Source organism: Dama dama, chromosome 11 (genome assembly GCF_033118175.1).
Source record: "Dama dama isolate Ldn47 chromosome 11, ASM3311817v1, whole genome shotgun sequence".
In the NCBI taxonomy this organism is placed as follows: domain Eukaryota; kingdom Metazoa; phylum Chordata; class Mammalia; order Artiodactyla; family Cervidae; genus Dama; species Dama dama.
Genome location: NC_083691.1, coordinates 54,353,968 through 54,376,755, shown reverse-complemented (window position 1 = coordinate 54,376,755; position 22,788 = coordinate 54,353,968). Strand labels below are relative to the sequence as shown.

The window sequence follows — 22,788 nt, the reverse complement described above, 5'->3', positions numbered from 1 at the left end:
GAAAATGAAACGTGGCTCCACTGGAGTGATGCTACGCAGTCTGTACCACCTCTGTTAACCACCTGAAGTTACTACCTGCTGAAGTGAGCATGAGAAGTAGGACTTCAAAAAGGGGGAAAAGACATTTTTCAATAAAGGTGGGTTCCCACAGAGCTCTCTCTTAGAATCACTTAATTTTATTCCCTAGGCCGTTTTAGCATGACATACAGGTTCCCCTAGATTCAGAACTCAATGCTAATATATTTGGGGCACACTGGAAGCTCTCTTTCCCTTCATGTATGCCTCCTAAAGTCCACAAAAGGACTAATGTCTAATGTCAGTAACTGCTTCTGTTGTCAGCCACTCTGTGTGGGAACTGACAGCTGGTTTGTCCTTCCCTTGTTTCTCTCCTGGAAGAGGCATCCACATCCACCAGCCCCATTGGGATGGACGAGGTGGAGGTGGCACAGTGTTTCCTTCACACTGAAAAGTCTTTCTCCTCCCCCGTGTCTGACTGGGAAGTTGGGAAGTTGCCAGGAATGACCTTTGTCTTTTTCTGAAGTCCTCTACACCAGTGGTCCCCAACCTTTTTGGTACAAGAGATGGATTTAGTAGAAGACAATTTTTCCACAGACTGGGGAGGGTGGATGGTTTCAGGACAATTCAAACACATTACATTTATTGTACACTTAATTTCTAATCTAATGCCACTGCTGGTCTGACAGGAGGTATCAGTCTATGACCCAAAGGTTGAGGATCTCTGCTCCACACCCTTCAGGGGATGTACAACTCTCCAAATTAGACATTAACATGCTAAAACAGCAGTTTCTAAAGTGTCATCTGGGGACCTGTGCAAGTCCCAGAGTTTCTTTTAGGGAGTCTGTGAGGTCAAAGGACTCATTATAATGCTAAAATTTTATTTGCCTTTTCAGTCTCATTCTCTCAGGAGAGAGCAGAGTACAAAAAAGTTATTGATGTTGTTTCAGTTCCCACATCACAAATAATCTTTAAGAAACTGCCACTTGTCAAAGTGTAGTATAGTTTCAAAGAAGAATATCAGCAATTATCTGAAGAAGCTATTAACCTATTCCTCTCTTTTAGTGTGTATATCTGTGTAAGACTAGATTTCTCTTCAAATACTCAATCAAAATAACATATCTCAAAAGATTTGATGCAGAAGCAGATATGGGAATCTGGCCATATTCCATTATACCAAACAAGAGATTTTAAAATATATAAAATAGTGTCGCTCTTCTCACTAAATTTTTTGTTTTGAAAAATGGTTATTTTTCTCAAAATACGTGTTTATGCTAACATGTAAATAATTGATTATGGTTATTTTAAAACAGATAAATATTTAAGATGCATCAATTTTAACTTATAACATGGAAAATATCAACAGGTATGACCCATACATATAAACAAAAACTCTTTGGAAGTCTCAGTAATTTTTAAGAGTGTAAAAAGGTCCTGTGATCAAAAAGTTTGAGAACTACTCAATGAAAAGATCTTTCCCTGAATTCTCACCTCCTATGCATTTCATTTTTAATACACAATTCTGAATTGCTCATCTCTCTTTTAATATTAATTTATTTATTTGGTTACACCGGATCTTAGTTGTGGCACATGGGGTCTAGTTCCCTGACCAGGGATCAAACCCAGGGCCCCTTGCATAGGGAGTACAGAGTCTTAGCCCCCGGACCACCAGGGAAGTCCCTACTCTTCTCTTCATGTAAGCTTATTCCTTGTTCTTAGATTTCCTTGCTATTCTGTCTTACACCTCATTTTTGCCACCATTTGACAAATCCTGGCCTTGATTCCTACCTGGCCCACCCAGACTGCCTTGTGTTGACTACTCTCCCTTGCTCTATTTACTCCACTTTAATCATTCCTGTCCCCACTAGTTTTCCCGTTTGCCATCACTCCTTTTTCTCCTTCTTTTGCTGTGTCACACTGCAAACAGAGAAAGCCACATGAAGCACTTAATGTTAGCGTTCATATGCCAAGACTGTACCTTGTAGTCCAAACCATCAGAGCAGTTAAAGACCACACACTGGATGGCAAGGGCTTTTGCGAGGTCTTTGGTGGTCTCCGTTTTCCCAGTTCCAGCAGGACCAGCTGGTGCGCCTCCCAGGTCCAGCTGCAAAGCCCCCATGAGGCAAAGGTAGCAGCGATCCTGAAGAAATGGATAAATTGTCATTATTGAAGGCAACTGACACTGGCCACAAATTTGTAAGTACTTTCTATAGTAGGAGGGTCATTATCTATTTTTTAAAATATGTTTTTAAGTGGAGGATAATTGCTTTACAATGTCATGTTGGTTTCTGTTGTACAACAATGTGAATTAGTCCTAACTAATATCCTCCTTCTTGAGCCTCCCTCTCACCCACCTCCTCATCCCACCCCTCCGCATCTAGATCATCACAGAGCAACAAGTGGAGTTCCCTGTGCTATACAGCAGCTTCCCACTAGCTATGTTTTACACACAGGAAGCTAAAGCTAAGTCACTTCAGTTGTGTCCGACTCTGTGCGACCCCATAGACGGCAGCCCACCAAGCTCCCCTGTCCCTGGGATTCTCCAGGCAAGAATACTGGAGTGGGTTGCCATTTCCTTCTCCAATGCATGAAAGTGAAAAGTGAAAGTGAAGTCGCTCAGTCGTGTCCTACTCTTAGCGACCCCATGGGCCGCAGCCTACCAGGCTCCTCCGTCCATGGGATTTTCCAGGTAAGAGTCCTGGAGTGGGGTGCCATTGCCTTCTCCATACACACAGTAAAATGTATGTCAATGCCACTTTCTCAATTCATCCCACCCTTTCTTCCCTCCCTGTGTCCACAAGTCCATTCTCTACATCTGATTCTCTATTCCTGCCCTGCAAGTTTCTTCTAGATGCTTTATATATTCATTAATATATAATATTTGTTTTTCTCTTTCTGACTTACTTCACTCATGAAAGGTTCTACAGCAACTGAAATATACTAAAAAATTCAGGCACATGGTCAAATAAAGTAAATAAATCTCTGCTATACGAAGATGTATTCACAGCAAATTCTTTCAAGGTTTAATCTTAGAAATGTTTCAGAACTATTATGGTGGGGAAAAAAAGCAGTCATGAACCTAATGGTCAGTAACTTACCGTGAGAGGAGTAATAACTAATCTTGGGCATGCACCTAAATACTCATAGCCATAGGTGTACTGAGAGAGTGCCATCCTCGCCACACAATTGTCCAGGTCTACATCCCAGTAATAGCGCAGCTGTCTCTGCCAGTCAAAGGAGTCAACTACCTCCACCTACATAAGTGATGACAATGATACACTTGGTAGATGCATTAATTTTAGAAAGAAACATACGATTTTATTTGAATGAAATAGTTACCTTGGCTTGAACAAGTTCAGTGACTATGTCTCTTGCATGTACATCAATAGTAATTAAGGCAGTTATGATGTTTCTGTGTAATTTAGGAAGAGTGCCTCGGACTATTGCAGCCAGGGCATTTAATCTCTACAAATGAAAAAAAAATGTGATCATTAATTTTCAAAAATCAGTTTACATGTATATCTTTTTACTATTAGGTTTGGAATAGATATTTGCCAGAATTATCTATAAAACTCAGTATCTATAAAATTAGATAGTTTTAGGACTTCCCTGAAGGTCCAGTGTTTAACATTTTGTGATTCCAGTGCAAGGGGCACAGGTTCAATCCCTGGTCGGGGGACTAAGATCCCACATGCCATGTGGCATGGCCAAGAAAATATAACATAAAATAAAGATGACAAATTTATTAATATTTAAAAAATCAGACAGTTTTGACAAGTGTCTATTCCAAATTTCATATAAATCTGTAATTCTGTGACCAAATAGGACAACAGTTTAACTTATTTAATTCCAATACGACTTCTGTGAGGTACATACTAGATTTACCCCCATTTCACATGAGAGGACTTCCCTGGTGGCTCAGATGGTAAAGCAACTGCCTACAATGTGGGAGACCCAGGTTCAATCCCTGGGTTGGGAAGATCCTCTGGAGAAGGAAAGGCAACCCATTCCAGTACTCTTGCCTGGAAAATCCCATGGACGGAGGAGCCTTGTAGGCTACAGTCCATGGGGTCGCAGAGAGTCGGACACGACTGAGCGACTTTACTTTCTTTCACATGAGAGGAAACTGAAGGTCAGACAGGGTTAGTAAAGTGGTGGCAGTCACAGTCAATAAAGTGGCAAAAATGAGACTTAGGTAGACATTTGCCTTGAGGAAAGCTCTTAACCATTCTGTGATGATGTCTCCAGAGAAGACTGTTCTCCTCAAAAATTAAATGTGATTAAGGTAGTGCTTCTCATTTATAGGGCTAGGTTCTTTTATTTTTGGATATTCAGAAAACTCAGGCATTTTAACCAAGTCAATGGCTGATTAACCAAAAGCATTCATGTTAAATCATTAAATCTTTTTCAAAGAAGGGCAGTGACTCTGAAAACCTTGATCGGCTGAATTTTCACTCAGGCTGATCCTGATCAAGGGTCACCTCTGTAAAGAGATCAGTGGGACTTTCCTTAGTGAGTGTTCTCTCTGGAGCTCTCTGAGGTGAAATTCTATTGAGAACCTTATAAGAGAGTTTTATTTCAAGGAAGCTCTTTCCTCCTTTTTCTAAGTGTGATTTTCTAAAAAAAAAATTATTTTGGCCATTCTTTGCAGAATGCAGGATCTCAGTTCCCCAACCAGGAATCAAAGCTGTGCCCCCTGCAGTGCAAGAGCAGAGTCCTAACCACTGGACCACCAGAAAACTCCCCTAAGGGTGAGTATTTAAAAATGCAACGTTGCTTGGAAGTAGAATTGAATTTGGAGTTGAAGATTTGGCCCTGCTGTAAGCTGCATTTTCTAAGGATAGCTCAAAAATTTGTGTAGAATGGTATTTAATTCATTCAATCTTATGGCTTTATTGATCATTGCCTGAGGGTTCTATAAAACAGTAGAAAAGCATGTGTTGGGCTTAAGAACAGAAATGGCATAAATCCTGTGGTTTTCCTTGATCAAATCAACTTCTGGGAGAGACATCAGGATCCAGTATATCATTTCTCCTTAAAGGTGGCAAACCCTGATAATCCTGACATTTTCCTTTTGAATTGCTTTTTTTCCCTTCTATTTTTAAAAGTATTCATATAAATATGGCAATGCGGGAGACCTGGGTTTGATCCCTGGGTTGGAAAGATCTCTTGGAGTAGGGCATGGCAACCCACTCCAGTATTCTTGCCTGGAGAATCCCCATGGACAGAGGAGCCTGGAGAGCTTCAGTCCATGGGTTCACAAGGAGTCAGACACAACTAAGCGACTGACCACACACATAAATACTATGCAAACATCAAGGGAGTACTGCTGAAAAAACTTGAACAGAGATAGTTTTTCTGAGCACCCCAAATCTTTGGATGTCATCTCAGAGCCTTACAATTTTTTTAAACAGTTAAAAGCTATTCAGCTTTATTAATTAATATATATTTATTTCATACATAGTCGAAATAGAGCCTTTTACAGTTCATTCTGTGATTTTTGATTAAAATACAGATTACAGGCTTTCAGAAACATATTTATTTATGTGACATAATGACGTAATGACACTTCATGATTTCTATGATTTACAAAACGGAGGCTAATCATTTAGTTAAGTAATGTTTATGACTTCTCTCATCGATATTAGAAAGATGCAGCAAGATTTTAGTAACCTGTCACTGTTTTATCCTTACAAGAAGAGCATTACAATTTCCGAAGTAGTGAATTTGTATCAACCACGCCCATAAGAGCCACTGGGACCATCTTGCACAGCGATACATCTGATATTAACCTGCCCGTATTCTCACCTCAAAGTTCACTTTTTCAAAATCTTCCAGGGCCTCTAAGTGATTCCCCTCTTCTTTTTCCAAACACTCTGTCAAATCGCGGCACCACATGATTTGAGAAACAGTCAGGATCACCTGCAGGGAAACACCCTCCTTCAACGTGGGCTTCCTCTCAGCTGAGTAAGATGCAGAGATGGAGATTTAAAGGAGCCTAAGTTACCTGAGAAGGGTGGCCTGCGACCACCCACACGGTTCTCTGTTTCCCCAGATAGTCTGCGATGGCGGCTTTGCTCAGACGACGCAGAGACGTGAACATGGCTTCCTCCACTTTGCCCAGCCACTCCTCCACGTTGCCTCGGGCCTTTAGGCCTTTCCCCAGGCTCACCTGGGAGGTAATCAGAGAGGTGATAACATGCTTCATACATCCCTGACAGAATCTTGAGCTCAGTAAACACGGAAGCGTGGCCACAGACCCTGAAAGTTTCTATTGATGTTCCACTCTCACTTTACCCACTTCTACTTTAGGAAAAAAAAAAAAAAAATGTTTGGCTATGCCTCATGCTGAGAAGGCAATGGCAACCCACTCCAGTGCTCTTGCCTGGAAAATCCCATGGGCAGAGGAGCCTGGTGGGCTGCAGTCCATGGGGTCGCGAAGAGTCAGACACGACTGAGTGACTTCACTCACTTTCACTATACCTCATGCAGAAGTTTTAGTTGTGGCATGTGGGATCTAGTTCCCTGAGCAGGGATCAAACTCACGCCCCCTGCATTGGGAGGATGGAATCTTAGCTGCAGAACCTCTAGGGAAGTACCTACCCACCTCTACTTAGTGTGTTATTTCACGGCTTCCCTTTGGGGCCAACTCTCGGAAAGAGGAGCTGTGTGTGTGTGTGTATGTGAGTGTGTGTGTGTGACTCAGTTGTGTGGAAAGAGGAGCCGTGTGTGTGTATGTATGTGTCACTCAGTTGTGTCCAACTCTTTGCTCATTTGTATCCTACCCACCAGGCTCCTCTGTCTTTGGAATTCTCCAGGTAAGAATACTGGAGTGGCTTGCCATGCCCTCCTCCCGGGGATCTTCCTGACCCAGGGATGGAATATGGTCTCCTGCATTGCAGGCAGATTTTTTACTGTCTGATCTACCAGGAAAGCCCAAAGAAGAGTTTATGTGTGCTAAATGAATTCCTTCACTTTCTTTGCCTACCTGCTGCCATATGATTTTTGGCTCCAACCATTCCTCTAAACCTGCTCAGGTTATTAAGGTGATCAAGTGGGTGCGTGCTCAGCAGCATCTGACTCTTTGGACACAAGCAGACTTCAGCCTGCCAGACTTCTCTATCCATGGAATTTTTCAGGCAAGAATACTGGAGTGGGTTGCTATTTCCTACTCCAGGGTATCTTCCCAATCAGGGATCAAACCTGCGTCTCTTGCATTGGCAGGTGGATTCTTTACCACTGAGCCACCTGGGAAGCCCCCAAGGTGACCAGTTTCTCCCAGTTGTTCACTCCAATTGACAGGTTTTGGTCCTTTTCACATTTATTTCTTGGACTTTCAGTGACTTGCTGCTGCTGCTGCTGCTGCTAAGTCGCTTCAGTCATGTCTGATTCTGTGCGACCCCATAGACGGCAGCCCACCAGGCTCCTCTGTCCCTGGGATTCTCCAGGCAAGAATACTGGAGTGGGTTGCCATTTCCTTCTCCAATGCATGAAAGTGAAAAGTGAAGGTGAAGTTGCTCAGTTGTGTCTGACTCTTCGTGATCCCACAGACTGCAGCCTACCAGGCTCCTCCGTTCATGGAATTTTCCAGGCAAGAGTACTGGAGTGGGTTGACTGCCTTGCTTATCTGGGTTCCAGAATCTGCTCACTTCTTCTACCCTCACTTTACATGTCCTGTCTTCCCTGAATCCTAGCCTAGGTCTTTCCTCTCTCTTGTGCACTAGTGATAAGCAAAGTCTTTTGCTGGAGAATCCAATTTAGGTCAAGTAAAAAATATTATTGAGGTATACTTGGTTTACAATATTCTGTAAGTTTCAGGAATACAACATAATGATTCAATATTTTTATAGATTCTACTTCATTTAAAGTTATTACTTTAATGGTTAAACTGCCCTGTGCTGTACAATATTTCCTTGTTTATTTATTTTATATATTGTATTAGTAGTGTGTACCTCTTAATCCCCTACCCCTATAATACCCTACCCTCCTTGAGTCTTCTCACTGGTAACTAACTTGTTTTCTATATCTGTGAATCTGTTTCTGTTTTGTTATATTTACTAGTTTGTATTATTTTTTAGATCCCCTGTTAAGGGAAAATATACAATATTTGTCTTTGTTTATTTCTCTTGGCATAAAATCCTCCAGGTCCATATATATTGTTGCAATTGGTAAAGTTTTATACTTTTTTATGGATAAGTAATGTTCCATTACTCTGAATGGCATTACTGATGCAATGGACATGAACTTGGGCAAACTCTAGGAGATGGTGAGGGACTGGGAGGCCTGATGTGCTGCAGTCCATGGGGTCACAAAGAGTTGGACTGGACTTGGCAACTGAACAACAGCAATGATATATATATATTCACACACACACACACACACACACACACACACACACACATATTCACATCTTCTTTATCTATCCATCTGTTGGTGGACACTTAGTTTGCATCCATGTCTTGGCTATCGTAAACAGTGCTGCTATGAACACTGGGGTGCCTGTATAGTACAAGTAAAATGCCTATGGGTTCTTAGTGATCCCATAGATATACTACTGTGTTCTAACTGGACTAAAATCCTTGGCATTTCCCTGAATGATGTGTCTGTGTGGAATGCTCTCCCTTCCATGTCTCCTCTCCATCCTCCTTGGCTGCCTCTGTGTGTGTGTGTGTGTGTGTGTGTGTGTGTGTGTCTGTGTGTGATTCTCCTCTGTGATGTCACTTGGTTCCCCATAGTCTGCTAGTTCATTCAGTTGATGCCTACTGTATTCCAGGTACTGTGCAGAGCCTAGGAGACACTGCAGTCAAACAGTGACAACTAATACTTCATAGCACCCGCTTGGTACTATTCTGAAGTAATGTACATACAGGAACACCTGAAAAATCCCTAGCAACTCATTAATTGGGCACTATTACTAACTCATTTTATAGCTGAGATTAAAGATTGGGAGTGGAATCCAGGTGACCACGCAGTAGAACCAGCTCTTATCTAGGCTACTTCTTTGCTCCTTGTGGAGAGTTAAGACTTGGCTCCAGTTCTTTCCACCCTGTTTCCAAGAACAGAGCACACATCTCTGTTATTACATTTAGTATGGGACTTTTCAGTTGTTTGACTATGTCTCTGCTGGACTTTGAATTCTTTGAGGGCAAGAATTTAATCATGGTTATTTTTGAAATTCTTGAGCCAGCCCAAGACCGGGGCATGTAGCACTTGATGAATGCTTAGCATGCTGATGAATAAAATCTCCATTCTCCAACCCTGGAAGAGTAACAAAGTTTACCCATAAAGAATTATTAACAAGAATACCTTACCCTTTCTCCCTCTGGTGATAGCATCGCTAAAATATCATTAGTGTAAACCTTTTCTGGCTCTCCATCCATTCCAGGAATTTTTCCCTCAGTAGGAGGCAGGAGAGCAAATTCAAGCTTTGAAATGGAGTCGAAGCATTTCCTTAAGTGCGGCTGCACAGCTTGGGGATTTCGTGTCTGGGCCAAAATCTCCAAGAGCTCATCATTTGACAAGAAGTAAAATCTAGATTAAAGAATATACTTAAAATGTAACTTGAAATTGAAGCAAAACTTTATATAGGCATGAAAGGTGAATCCCTTGCCCACATCTCTTCCCCATCCACTGATTTCCTGGACCTATTGGTTTGATGTTTCTGGAGAAGCCACACATCTCTAAATATGATTATTATAAAGATTAGTGTGGCTGCATCTCAAGCTTCTGGAGTTAGTGCCTGGTACATAAAAGGTAGAAATTTTTCATAAAATTTGTAAAAATGCTAGCACTTGCTATGATACTGATTTGGTCACATGTCTGTTACTTGGCTCTGAGCTCCTAAAGTGAAGGTACATTATTTGTTTTCCCTAGAATCCAGCCTTGTACCTCATATATACCTGGTACTCAATACATAATTTGTTGAATAAATGAATTCGTGGTTGCTGGAACCTTATTTGATTCTGTGACTACACATATGTGGGCTGTGCTGATGTGATCTGGCAGAGAACTTTCTTAGATCTTGCTCAACAGGGCCATTTGAAGGCATGAAGATACTCTATGAAAAATAAAAAAAAACTGGAGAAGGGGTATACCTGGATGCTGAGGGATGAGAGAGAGGGATGAGGGTCTGGCTGGAGAAGACACTTTACTCTTGGAGGAAACTGCCTATGAGAGATCCCTGAGGACTGGAGGAATCTCATGAGCTCATGGAAGGCCCCACGTGAGAGAGGGGGCCAAGGGGGTACCAGCCAACTCAGATTTCTCCTGCTATACTGCCTCTCCTCCCTTCCCTGCCCCAAACCTGGAGATCCCAGAAACCTAATAGGAAGTAGGGAGGGTTGACCATTATACATCCTTATCACCACTAAAGGCTTCAGCCTTGCAACAGGCCTGGGCCAGAGAAGGGAGATGTTTTCACTTTAAAAGAATTTCAGAGTTTCGATGATTACAGATTGTTTAGTGGGTTAAGGCAACAAGAGAATTTTTGGCATTAGTATCTGAGAATGGCCAGAAAATTCATGAGGTCTGCTTAAGATTCTGAGCAGGAAGAAACTAGCCCCTTGAAGGGAATGCAGAGGTAGTCTTTAGAAATAAAGATGTTTTGGGGTTGCACTCTATCAGTCCTTCCAGATACAGAATAATTCATCTCCCTTTTCAACTAATGAAACAGACAACTGTCAAGATTGGACTATGAACCCTGACAGAGCAGGAACCATGCTGCATTCCTCTTGTGTCCCCAGGACCTAACTTGTGGCCCCAGGAACTAATTCATATGGTTCGTAACATGTCTTCATTAGGCTTGGAAACTGAAATCAATGGTGCACAGAGCCTCTTGACCTAATAAACACTGCAGACCTAGTTGACATAGTTCTAAACAAAAGGAAAAAATAAAAGCTGATGCTTTTGATGTTCAGCATTATGACAGGTAAATCTGTGTCCAGGTTTCTTTAAATATCAGAAGTAGTGTACAGATTTTCTCTGTATACTTGGGAGACCCAAGCTGGGAGCCACTGATTTAAGAATGAAATAAAAGGTACCTCTCAAACATATTCCTCTATCTTTTCCTGTGTTGCCTTTATCTGTTGAACTCAATCAAATCTTCCAGATCTTGGATATCTCGTGCATACACATACCCTAGCATGGTACCCAGAAACAACCCCTCTTAACCAAATAACCCACATAAGCGTGTAACACTGGTTGACTTGGACAGAACTTATCAACCATTTCTTTTACAGCTAATTGGAAAAATCCACAGATGAACATTTTGTGATATTGTCTATGTTACAGTACAGTGTGCCCCAGTGAATGAACTCTGGAGCTCTTGTGATCATCAGGTAGTCATAGTCTGTTTGTATATAATTGCACCAGAACAGTGTATTTACATGACTGCCCACGTGCTAACCACGAACTCCATTAGAGCAGGTATCTGGTCTTTTCTTCTTATATCTTTAACACTGAGCAAAACATTTGGTATGTTCCTAGAATGAATGGATGAGTAAAAAATTTCATTTGAAATTTGTGAAATGACCTTTTAGATGACTTCTACAGTGACCCTCTTAGGCTATCAATTAGCCTAAAGAAATCAGCTCAGGCAACAAAGGTCTCTAACTTTTTACATCTGTGGACACATGCACACATGCAGGTGCACACATACACACCCAGCAGTGAAACAATGCTGTGATCAAGAGTTCTTTCAGCACCTATCCACTTAAACCAAACACTGTATCTTTATCCTTGACACTTACACTCCCCAATCAAGATATGAGCTGCATTGCTATTATGAAATATATTTCCTGCTTCCCTTTTTGGTCCCCTAATATTCTGAGGTTATAGTTTGTTTTAAAGTATATCTTCACAAAATCATGGAAACTCAACTACTAAAAATGTTGTTGGTAGCTTTATAAACTTACCTTGGAAAGATAACTCTTTTTGATTCTAAATATGCTTCTAGACACTTCTGAATTTGGTCAAGTAATGCATTATTATTTTGAAAAGTCTCCAGAAGTCCTGCTCATTGAAAGAAAGATATTGGTAAAGTCGTGTTGAAATAAATAGAGAATATAATTTTAAATATGATATCAACTTTTTAAAAAGCTTTGGTTTTATTTGGTAAAAGAATGGTCTAATAAATTAAATTTGGGAAGGTTGGTTAAGAATGTTAAGTATTCTTTAGCATCTTATCTACTTTTTAATTGAAGTATAGTTGACTTACAATGTTGTGATAATCTCTGATGTATAGCAAAATCACTCAGTTATACACACATATACATTCCTTTCTTTATCTTCTTTTCCATTATGGCTTACCCCAGGATACTGAGTATAGTTCCCTATGCTATACATTAGGAGCTTGTTGTTTATCCATTCTAAGTGTAATACTTTGTGTCTACCAACTCCAAACTCCCAGTCTATCCCTTAATAAAGACATTAATTTTAACATTTGCCACAGAAGAACAAGCATTTAATTTGAAACCTTTTTATCTGGCATCACCCACTTTTGGGGATTAGGGGTGCACAAACTAAAGCCAAACAACTGCCTCCTCTTGACCCTCCAAACAAAGCCATTCTCTAAACGATACATATTCTTGGTCACTTCCTTATTCATGTCTTCTATTTCTTCTGCCATCTTTAGATGCTGAAATTGTGGCAATCGCATCCTATTTCTTCATCACTAAACAGTAGCACCTTAAGAAGCAAGATTCATGTCTCACTTGACATTGATGTTTTGGTGCCTATCATATTACCTGACTTCCATACCTGTTCAAGAATCAAATCCAGGCTTTTCCACGGTCTCCAAGGCTCTATGTGATCAGTGACCCAATCCAATCCCAAACGCACCACCCAAGTACACTTACCTCTCTGTTCTCACTCCTCAGCCCTCTCCTGTGTGCCGCTCTCCACCCTGCTGTGGCTTCCTTGCTGACAGGAGTACACGCTAACTGGTGTTAGCAATACTCCCTTATATCCACAAACATATTTCATTCCTTCATTCTTGCAGATTTCTACTCAAAAGTAGTCACTTTATCAAAATATCCTTTCAACACACACACATACACAGCAAGTCCCAGCTATTCTTTTGCCATATTACCTTGCTTAATTTTTCTTCACAGCTTTATCATCATCTGAAATTATATATATATATGTATACATGACAGTGTAAGTCGCTTAGTTGAGTTTGACTCTTTGTGACTTGATGGACTGTAGCCCACCAGGCTCCTCTGTCTGTGGGATTCTCCAGACAAGAATACTGGAGTGGATTGCCATTCTCTTCTCCAGGGGATCTCCCTGACCCAGGGATCGAACCCAGGTCTCCTGCATTGCAGGTGGATTCTTTACCATCTGAGCCACCAGGGAAGTCATGTATGTATATATATATATCCACACTTCTGTATCTTATAGCGGAAAGTGAAGAAGAACTAAAGAGCCTCTTGATGAAAGTGAAAGAGGAGAGTGAAAAAGTTGGCTTAAAACTCAACATTCAGAAAACTAAGATCATGGCATTCGGTTCCATCCCTTCATGGCAAATAGATGGGGAAACAGTGGAAACAGTGGCTGACTTTATTTTTTTTGGGTTCCAAAATCACTGCAGATGGTGATTGCAGCAATGAAATTAAAAGACGCTTACTCCTTGGAAGGAAAGTTATGGCCAACTTAGACAGCATATTAAAAAGCAGAGACATTGCTTTGTCAACAAAAGTCTGTCTAGTCAAAGCTACAGTTTTTCCAGTAGTCATGTATGAATGTGAGAGTTGGACTATAAAGAAAGTTGAGCACTGAAGAATTGATGCTTTTGAACTGTGGTGTTGGAGAATGCTCTTGAGAGTCCCTTGGACTGCAAGGAGATCCAACCAGTCCGTCCTAAAGGAGATAAGTCCTGGGTGTTCATTGGAAGGACTGATGTTGAAGCTGAAACTCCAATACTTTGGCCACCTGATGTGAAGAGCTGACTCATTTGAAAAGACCCTGGTGCTGGGAAAGATTGAGGGCAGGAGGAAAAGGGGCAAAGGAGGATGAGACGGTTGGATGGCATCAGCGACTCAATGGACATGAGTTTGTGTAAACTCCAGGAGTTGGTGATGGACAGGGAGGCCTGGCGTGCTGTGGTTCATGGGGTTGCAAAGAGTCGGACACAACTGAACAACTGAACTGAACTGAACTTCTGTATCTGAAATCCCTGGGACTAAATGTATTTTTGAAATCTTTTTTTTTTTTTAATTCCAAAAGTTATACAACAAAAGTCCAGTAGGGACTGGGGCAGCACTCTGCAATAAGACACATTAATATTATTGCAGCAAAAGGTTTGAATATGCACATTGAGTGGGGGGGGGTGTGCTAGACAAGATAAAAGGTCTTTCAGAGATATCCATGTTTTAATCCCCAGAACTTGAGAATTTATTAGTTTTTATGGGAAAAGGCACCTGGCAGATGTGATTACATTATGGATCACAGGATGGGGAGATTATCATGGATCATGCAATGGGCCCAGTATAATCATGGGGTCTTTATAAGAGGTAGAGAGGGAGATGTGATGGCAGAAACATAGACTGGAGTGATAACAGCTGTGGCTGAAAGGGGACTGGGAACCAAGGAATATGCGCAGCCGCTTGAAGCCCCCAGATTTTAAGGTTTTCAATTCTATCATCCCATAGAGTTTTTCCTGTCTGTTTCTGTAAGAGTCTTTGGGCAGAGAGCACAGGCCAGCAGCTGCTTCTGCCTGAAGGAAGCTCTCTGGGTTATCACCAGGACAGACCATGTGCTGCCATTTACAGAACAACAAGCTGTTGAGCTGAGGCTTTGATAGAAAACATGAAGTTCAATCACTGAGTATGTGCACTCCGAAAGATTTTGATTCTACATCCCAAGAAACAGAACATATTAAAACACATTTCAACTGTAAAACACTGAGGACTCTACTCAATACTCTATAATGACCTATATGGGAAAAGAATCTAAAAAAGAGTGAATATATGTTTATGTATAACTGATTCACTTTGCTGTATACCTGAAACTAACACAACACTAAAAATCAACTATACTCCAATAAAAATCAACTAAAAAATAAATAAAACACATTTCAACCTTGAGATTAGAATTATCATTAGTGGCATTATTCCTAAGTGGTTGTAATGAATTACTTAGAGTGTGGAAATTTTTATGGTTAGAAGTCTGTAGGAACTTTAACAGAATGGGTCAACTGAATGTAAATGTATGTTTTGTAATATAAATTGTGAGACGGAAGCATCAGTGATGCTGTGTGAGGCAACATTCCCCAAAGCTACACACAGCAAAATAAGGAGATGCTTGTGTGCCAAAATTATGAACTGAGCTGAAAGATAATGATGGATAATACATTAATAGTAATAAAATAAGTGTTCAATTCACATTGCTTAGTAAGAGTGTCAAAGGTACTACAAATGTTCCTGGTCATCAGTGCTGACTAGATCAAGGGTTGAATGTACCACATATTATTAGAATCTTACAGGTGATAAATGCTTTGGATGATTGTAAAGTCTTTTTGTGTGTTTCTTTTCTACCTGGTTGAGTAGCTGCTCGGAGAGCGTTAGGCAGCCGGTTAACCTTCCTCATGATTTCCTTCCATGACTTGTCCACTTGAAGGAACATCTTGGCCTCTGCAGGCAACTGCCTTTGAATATCTGGAGCATTAAAAATACTCTCTAGGTAGAGCCAGTTTCTCTGGCAGTTCAACCATTCTTCCTAGGAGAAAATTAAGGACATTATCAAATTTTTTCACCCATAGTTGAAAATACACAGCTATGTTAAAAATAACTACACGAGGATTCACTGTATTTTCTACATTTTGGCAGTGTCTCATAGGCCTTAATTTTTCATTAAAATTTTTTTATTTTATTTTATATTGGAGCATAGTTGATTAGCAATGATATGTTACAGGTATATGGCAAAGTGATTCAGTTAAATCCACAGAAGCATCAATTCTTTTTCAAATTATTTTCAAATTATTATTACAGAATATTGAAATGAGTTTCCTGTGCTGTGTAGTAGCTCTTTGTTGGTTATCTATTTTAAATTCAGTACTGTATACATGTCAATCCCAAACTCCCAATCTATCCCTCCCCTGGCCCCCACACTTTCCCCCCATAATGATAAGTTCATTCTTTATGTCCTCACAGCTCCTTTGAAATAAAACTTCTTTAAATATCCAAGACTCATCTTAGCCTAATTCCAACTCAGTTTTTTGGTATGAGTAGAGTTATAATGGACCCAAAGAAAGAGGATTAAAATGCCCAGAGGAGACATTCTAGGGGGAAGCAAGATGCTTCAAGGAATCTGAAGGGTTGGGAAGCTGTTAAGTTTAGTGACTGTTTCCGAATATATAAAAAAGGTTCTTTGCCCCAATGATGTCTATATTCTTCCCTCTCCCTCCTTTTAAAGAAGAAATATAATTCATTTTATTCAATTAAAAGAGTAAAACTTGCTTATAACAGAACATGTGGCAAAGACATAAGACTTGGAAGAAGAAGAAAACCATATACTATCTCTCCTCTTAGAGATGATCACTGTTAATCAAAGAAAGCACAAGTGCAGGGTCAGATCTAAAGTCTGTAGACCTCACCTTTCCACTGTGCCTCTTATCATCACATGTGCAGGCCTGGGATTTGTAAAAGAGCATCTCCTACCTCACTCTAGATTTGGGGGCTATGCCTAAACCCTAATATCCCAACCACTCCTTGGTTTATTTCAGGTTCATACTTTCTATGCAGTTAATTCTCTGGAGGGTCCCTGTTATTCAGGGATCAGATTATAAGGTGTAAATTAAAGAGGATGGATTCCTGAAAAAGGTTTCTATGAAATAAAGATGAGACAAATTGTCTTTTCCTACTTAGTGCCTGTATTAAGTCACAGATAACTTTTCATATTAGAACATATAGGGAATTGTCACCTAGGCATGTCCAGCTCTTTGTGACCCCCTAGGCTATAGCCCACCAGGCTCCTCTGTCCATGGAATTCTCCAGGAAAGAACACTGGAATGAGTTGGCATTTCCTTCTCCAGGGATCAAAGGATCTGCCTCCTGCATTGCAGGCAGATTCTTTTTTTTTTTTTTTTTGCAGGCAGATTCTTTACTGTCTGAGACTCTAGGGAAGCCCCAGAACATAGAGGAACCCCAACATAATTAATTCAAGATAAAAAACTGAAGTCAAAGAAAGACATTGGGTGGGAAAAAAAATTAGAGCAGAGTAAGTGGGCTCTTTATTATGGGATAATCTGAGGTAGAATAAAATGAAAAGGAAGTGTGTATGAAAGGAAGGCCACCATGGAGACTTGGAGGAACAGTAATAGTAAATATGAGCTTGCTGTGATAAGACTCTTAAGGAGGCCCCAGGACCTGGGTTTCATGTCCTTGTGTGATCCTCTCCCTCTGAGTGTGGGTGCTACCTATGACTTGCTTCTAGCTGTGGAGAATGTGGTAAAGGTAATAGGATGTACACAGTCAGGTGTGCAGTACACAAGGCTGCAGCCTCCATCTTGCCTAGAGACTTTCTCTTCCCTCCTGTACTGATGAAACAAGCCATCTTGTTGAGGAAGTCCATGGAAGAAAACTGAGCAACATGGAGGAGCTGAGGATGGCCTCTGACTGACAGCCAGTGAGAAATTGAAGCCCCTGGTCCTGGAATTGCAAGGAAATTATATCTGTCAGCATCTTCCCTTAGTTGAACCTCTGACGGGAACCCAGTCCTGGCTCACATCTTGATTGAACCCTTGTGAGACCCTTAAGCATAAGACCCAGTTAAGCCATGAAAGCCTGACCCACAGAAAACTGTGGGATAATAAATGTATCTTGTTTTATACCACTAAAGTTTGTGGTATTTTGTTTCACAGCAATAATAACTAATTATTGATGGTATAATCTTATTAAAGAAGAGCTCAAGGTATTTGCATTCTCCTTATATTCTGAGAATAATAAAATATCAGTAATTGAATCTTAAATCTAAGCTCTATACTATCTAACCCTAAGTGAACAAATGACTTCTAAGGTCCTGTGACTTTCCAGTTCTCTGAGTCCATGAATTGAAATTATCCTTACTCACCAGTGTTTGATTAAATAAAGCAAGCTGTTTCTGCCATTCATCTACTCGAGATTTCAGTGGGCCAACATAACGTGACGAGGCAATGGTTGCAATGTTGATAGTGCTGTCATCAAGAAGGACCTTTCAGGAAAGGTGAAGAAAATATGTGCAACATCGTATGTTAGTGCTCTCAAAGATAATTATAGATATTTAACTCCAAGAGTCTATTTATTTATTTTTATTTTTACCTAAAAATTTTAATTTTATATTGGAATAGAAATTTCTATTGGATTTACAACGTTGTATTATTTTCAGGTGTATAGCAAAATGATTCAATTACACACATACATATATCCATTCCTTTTCAGATTCTTTTCCCATCTAGGTTATACAGAATATTGAGTAGAGTTCCCTGTGCTATATAGTAGGTCCTTGTTGATTATCTATTTTATATATAGTAGTGTGTATATGCTGGGACTTTCCAGGTGGTGCTAGTGATAAAGAACTTGCCTGCCATTGCAAGTTAGACACAAGAGATGTGGCTTCGATCCCTGGGTCCATAGTGTCGCACAGAGTCAGACATGACTGAAGTGACTTAGCACACATGCAGTGTGTATATGTTAATCCCAAACCACTTAAAAGCCAACTTTCTGAATTAACAGCTTAGTCCCACCCATTATTTCCCATCCACCCACTTCCTCTCCTTCTCCCCCTCATCAGGATTTACAACCCGCTATGATGTTTTCTTCAGTGTCACCATGGAACTTCTGATTGTCAAATCCTGGCTATTTCTGTCATTATTAATGGCACACATTTCTGTTTAGCTCAGCCCTTTTCTTCAATCTTCCCCTACAAGTTATCTGGTACTTTACAACACTTTGTCATCCAGGTCTTTATTTCTCAAAGTGCTTAAAACTTGAAAAAGTAGCAGCCTTCTTTATCCAACCAAACATCATTCTCCCTCTATTATCTTGAGGAAGAGGAAAAGTGAACTCATTCATGTCAAGCTCTGTACGATTATAGACAAATTTTCATCTACCTCCTTTCCCTACTCCTTCTCCATATGCCACAGCAACCCTTGCAGAACATGTACATTTTAAAAAACGTGTCTGCTAATCTAAAGAATTTTCATTGCTCTATTTAAATTATAAACTTCTTTAGAGCAGAAGCCCCATCACCTGTAATTACCTGGTCTCATACTGACTGATTTCCATCTTGGGTCTGCTCTCCCCTACACCACCCAGAAAGCTGTCTGGTCTTGCTCTTCCAAACTATACCTGGCAAAGACATTTCATCTCCAATTCCAGTTTGGGGACACACTAAGAGAATGGGGCTTTGCTTTAAAAAAATATTTTCTTGAAGTATGAATGATTTACAGTGTTGTGTTAATGTTAGCTATACAGCAAAGTGATTCAGTTATACATATCTATAATTTTTCACAATTCTTTTCTATTATGACTTATCACAGGATATTGAATATAGTTCCCAGTGTGGGATTTGCTTTTTAAATTGAGTCATAATCCCCAGATTCTTTTGCTAAACAAATATGCCTTCAGATATTAAGTCACTAAGAATATTCCAAACATATAGGTTAGATTTATCTTCTTTTGCTGTTAATAGAGCATGACCATCTACTCCTAATCTCAAAAATTTCAAGTGAATTTAGCTTCATAGTGTGCTATAAACCTGAAATGCTTATTCATGCTTCTTTGCCTTATTTAAATGGTTTGAAGTGCCTTCTATTCTCATCTATAACTATTAATATCAAACTCCCATATTTTTAAGGTCTAGAATGTCTTAGCTGGTCTAGCAAGGATTCTCTGATCACTTCAGCTACAACTGATTTCTTTGCTATTCCAAATTTTCCAGCAGTTACTGACTACAAGATTTTAAACTCATATGTATATGATAAATGATAAATGAATATGGAATAAGTTGATAAATGAATATGGAATGAAATAATGGAAATAATGGAAAACACCATAATTACCCTAACCTCCTAATTGCCTTTAAAATTCTTAAAATCCTCTTCTCCATTAGATGACACTAATTTGCTTAATTTTATTAAAGAGCATTAATGCATATGAAAACTTGTGATACTTTAATGTGTATTCCTTTCCATCTTATGCTTTGATTAAAAGGAAAAAATTCTTTATGTATATATTTATATATATATATATATATATATATGTCATATCTATTGCTTTATTAAGTATTTCATGTACAAGCATTCATGTCCTGGTGGCTTGGTGGTAGAGAGCCTGCCTGCCAACACAAGAGATGTGGGTTTGATCCCTAGGCTGGTAAGATTCCTTGGAGAAGGAAATGACAACCCACTCCAGTATTCTTGCTGGGGAATCCCATGGGCAGAGGCGCCTGGCAGACTACAGTCCAGGGGGTCTCAAAAGAGTGGGACATGACTTGATGACTAAACAATTATTCATATTCATATTTTGCCTTCTCAATTAGATTTCTCCCTGACAACTCTCATATTTCAGTCCTTCATTATAATCTCCCATAGGATATTTAGGGCTAGGTCTGGCAAGAACTTTCACCATAAATTTCAATAATCCCACCTGTATATCATCCGTGCCACCCAGGATAAACACATCTTTGGAGTCACGGTGAGGAAGGACGACAAATTCAGTTGTTTTCCAAGAATCCTCCACCTAGGAAATTGTTCAAGTCTTAGTATATCTCAGTTCATTTATGTTTAGGTTGATAAATGAATATGGAATGAAATAATGGAAAACTCCATAATTATCCTAATCTCCTAATTGCCTTAAAATTCTTAAAATCCTCTTCTCCATTAGATGACACTAATTTGCATAATTTTATTGAAGAGTATTAATACATATGAAAACTTGTGATACTTTAATGTGTATTCCTTCCCATCTTATGCCTAAAAAGTTCTTTTTATATAGATCCTTGGTAGATGTGTATTTTTAGAGTAAGGAGGTTAAACATCCTAAGTAGAGAAATCTCAATGTGTTTTTGAAGCATTTCATAGTTAGTCTTCTGTAATATGTACTTTGAAAGATAATATATTTTGGCATAAGAGATCTTTCTTGGTGTATGGTTCTTTATACAAAGCATGCAAATGTGTTGCCCTCAAGTTCCTGTTGGAGTATAAGCTAAGCAGAAAGAAGATATGTATAGAGGTGATAACAATAATAAAGATAGTAAATGCAAAGAAACAGCAGAAAAGATAATTGATAATGAGACGGTGGAACTTGCAATGTTGAAAAACAGAGTTGATGATCTTCCCACTGAATATGAAAACCTTTATATCTCAGGACCTTCAGAATACACATTTTTCAGGTTTACCTTTTTAAGGATTGTTTCTAAGGCAGCTTCTCCAGAAGCCTGTCCAGAAATGTCCTGAATTTCTTGGCCAAAGTCAAAAACATGCAACTCGGCGAGCTTCTCCAAGGTTAACGGAACTTCAAGGTCCACTAGGGTGGCATCAACTGTTTGTTCAATAGCTGCCCAATGTCTAGGCTTCAGAGTTGGGTTCCTCAGGTCCATGATAACTGGAAGCTGGAAAACACACACCTTCTGAGTCACCATTCTTTTTATCCTAAAAAATACAGTCCAATTTTGGCATGTAAAAAGCTGGAAAGAATATCACTGATGTATGTAAACAATGAAAAATCTGGACAAACTGCAAATTAATGACTTGTATTGAATTTATCAGAAAAGTGAGGTTGCAGCAAAACCTGCTAACTCAATATTTAGAGAGACACTGGTACCCATAGTTTTCTCCACAGGAAGAAGTTTCTGAGAATTTGTTTACCTAGGAGAGATACCGTGGGTTGCCATTTAAGCTAGTTAGAAGATGTAGCTGAATTTTAAAAATAAATTGCTAAGACTGAGTGTAGGGTAGCATGAGTGTGAAGTTTCGGGGGCAACAAATACATAGAGGGGTACACAGAGAAGATTGGAAGAATCCTAAGAAAGCCTCTCTTATGGTGTGGTCAGAAACATGCAAGTAAAAAGGTAATAAGAAAATACTTTTACATTGTTGGAAGAAAACACAAATTCTGCCCACTCAGAATTATATGCCAGTGAAAATATCATTTAAAATAAAGGATAAAGACAAAAATTTGGGGAGCTCATTGCTAGCGTACCTACTCAGTAAGAAATATTAAAGGAAGTTCTTCAGGCAGCATGAATGCTATGAGTCAGAAATTTAGATCTCTACAAAGAAATGAAGAATATTGAAAATGGAATATATGTAAAATAAATTTCATTTTATTTACCATTTTTATTCCTTAAAATGTAACTATATAAGAGAAAAATAGCAGCAACATGTTGTGTTTATACTACATATAAAAGTAAAATACATGACAACATTAATACAAAAGATGAGAGGGAGGAATGGGGAATATGGCATTATAAAATCTTTATACTCTACATTAAGCAGTATAATATTGAAGGTTGATTTGGATTAATTGAAAACCTAAAAATTGCTTAAAACAGGTATGAACAATAACTCCATGGAGAAGATAAAATGGAATAAAAACACATACAATTAAATCAAGAGAGGGAAGAAAAAGAGGAAAAAAGAAACCACAAACAAATTAAAAAACCAGCATGACAGCAGTTTTAATCCAATCAGATCAATAATGCTTTAAATATGAATGGTCTAAACATGTTAGTTAAAAGACTTAAAAAATCAGATTGTATAAAAAAGCAGGAACCAATTATGCACTGTTCAAGAAATCC

The 22,788-nt window shown here is 39.4% G+C and overlaps 1 protein-coding gene across 1 annotated transcript in view; it reads right to left on the bottom strand.

Moving 5' to 3' along the window:
- DNAH6 (dynein axonemal heavy chain 6) overlaps positions 1-22,788 on the bottom strand; it is a 270,144-nt gene that overhangs the window by 168,080 nt on the left and 79,276 nt on the right. The window contains exons 18-28 of the mRNA XM_061155236.1: positions 21,388-21,600; positions 20,637-20,729; positions 18,082-18,201; positions 15,549-15,729; positions 11,928-12,024; positions 9,327-9,546; positions 6,023-6,187; positions 5,824-5,937; positions 3,355-3,480; positions 3,114-3,269; positions 1,994-2,155 (exon numbers count right to left, since the gene is read on the bottom strand). Coding sequence (XP_061011219.1) covers positions 1,994-2,155; positions 3,114-3,269; positions 3,355-3,480; positions 5,824-5,937; positions 6,023-6,187; positions 9,327-9,546; positions 11,928-12,024; positions 15,549-15,729; positions 18,082-18,201; positions 20,637-20,729; positions 21,388-21,600 — 1,647 coding nt within the window. The remainder of the gene's footprint in view (positions 1-1,993; positions 2,156-3,113; positions 3,270-3,354; positions 3,481-5,823; positions 5,938-6,022; positions 6,188-9,326; positions 9,547-11,927; positions 12,025-15,548; positions 15,730-18,081; positions 18,202-20,636; positions 20,730-21,387; positions 21,601-22,788) is intronic.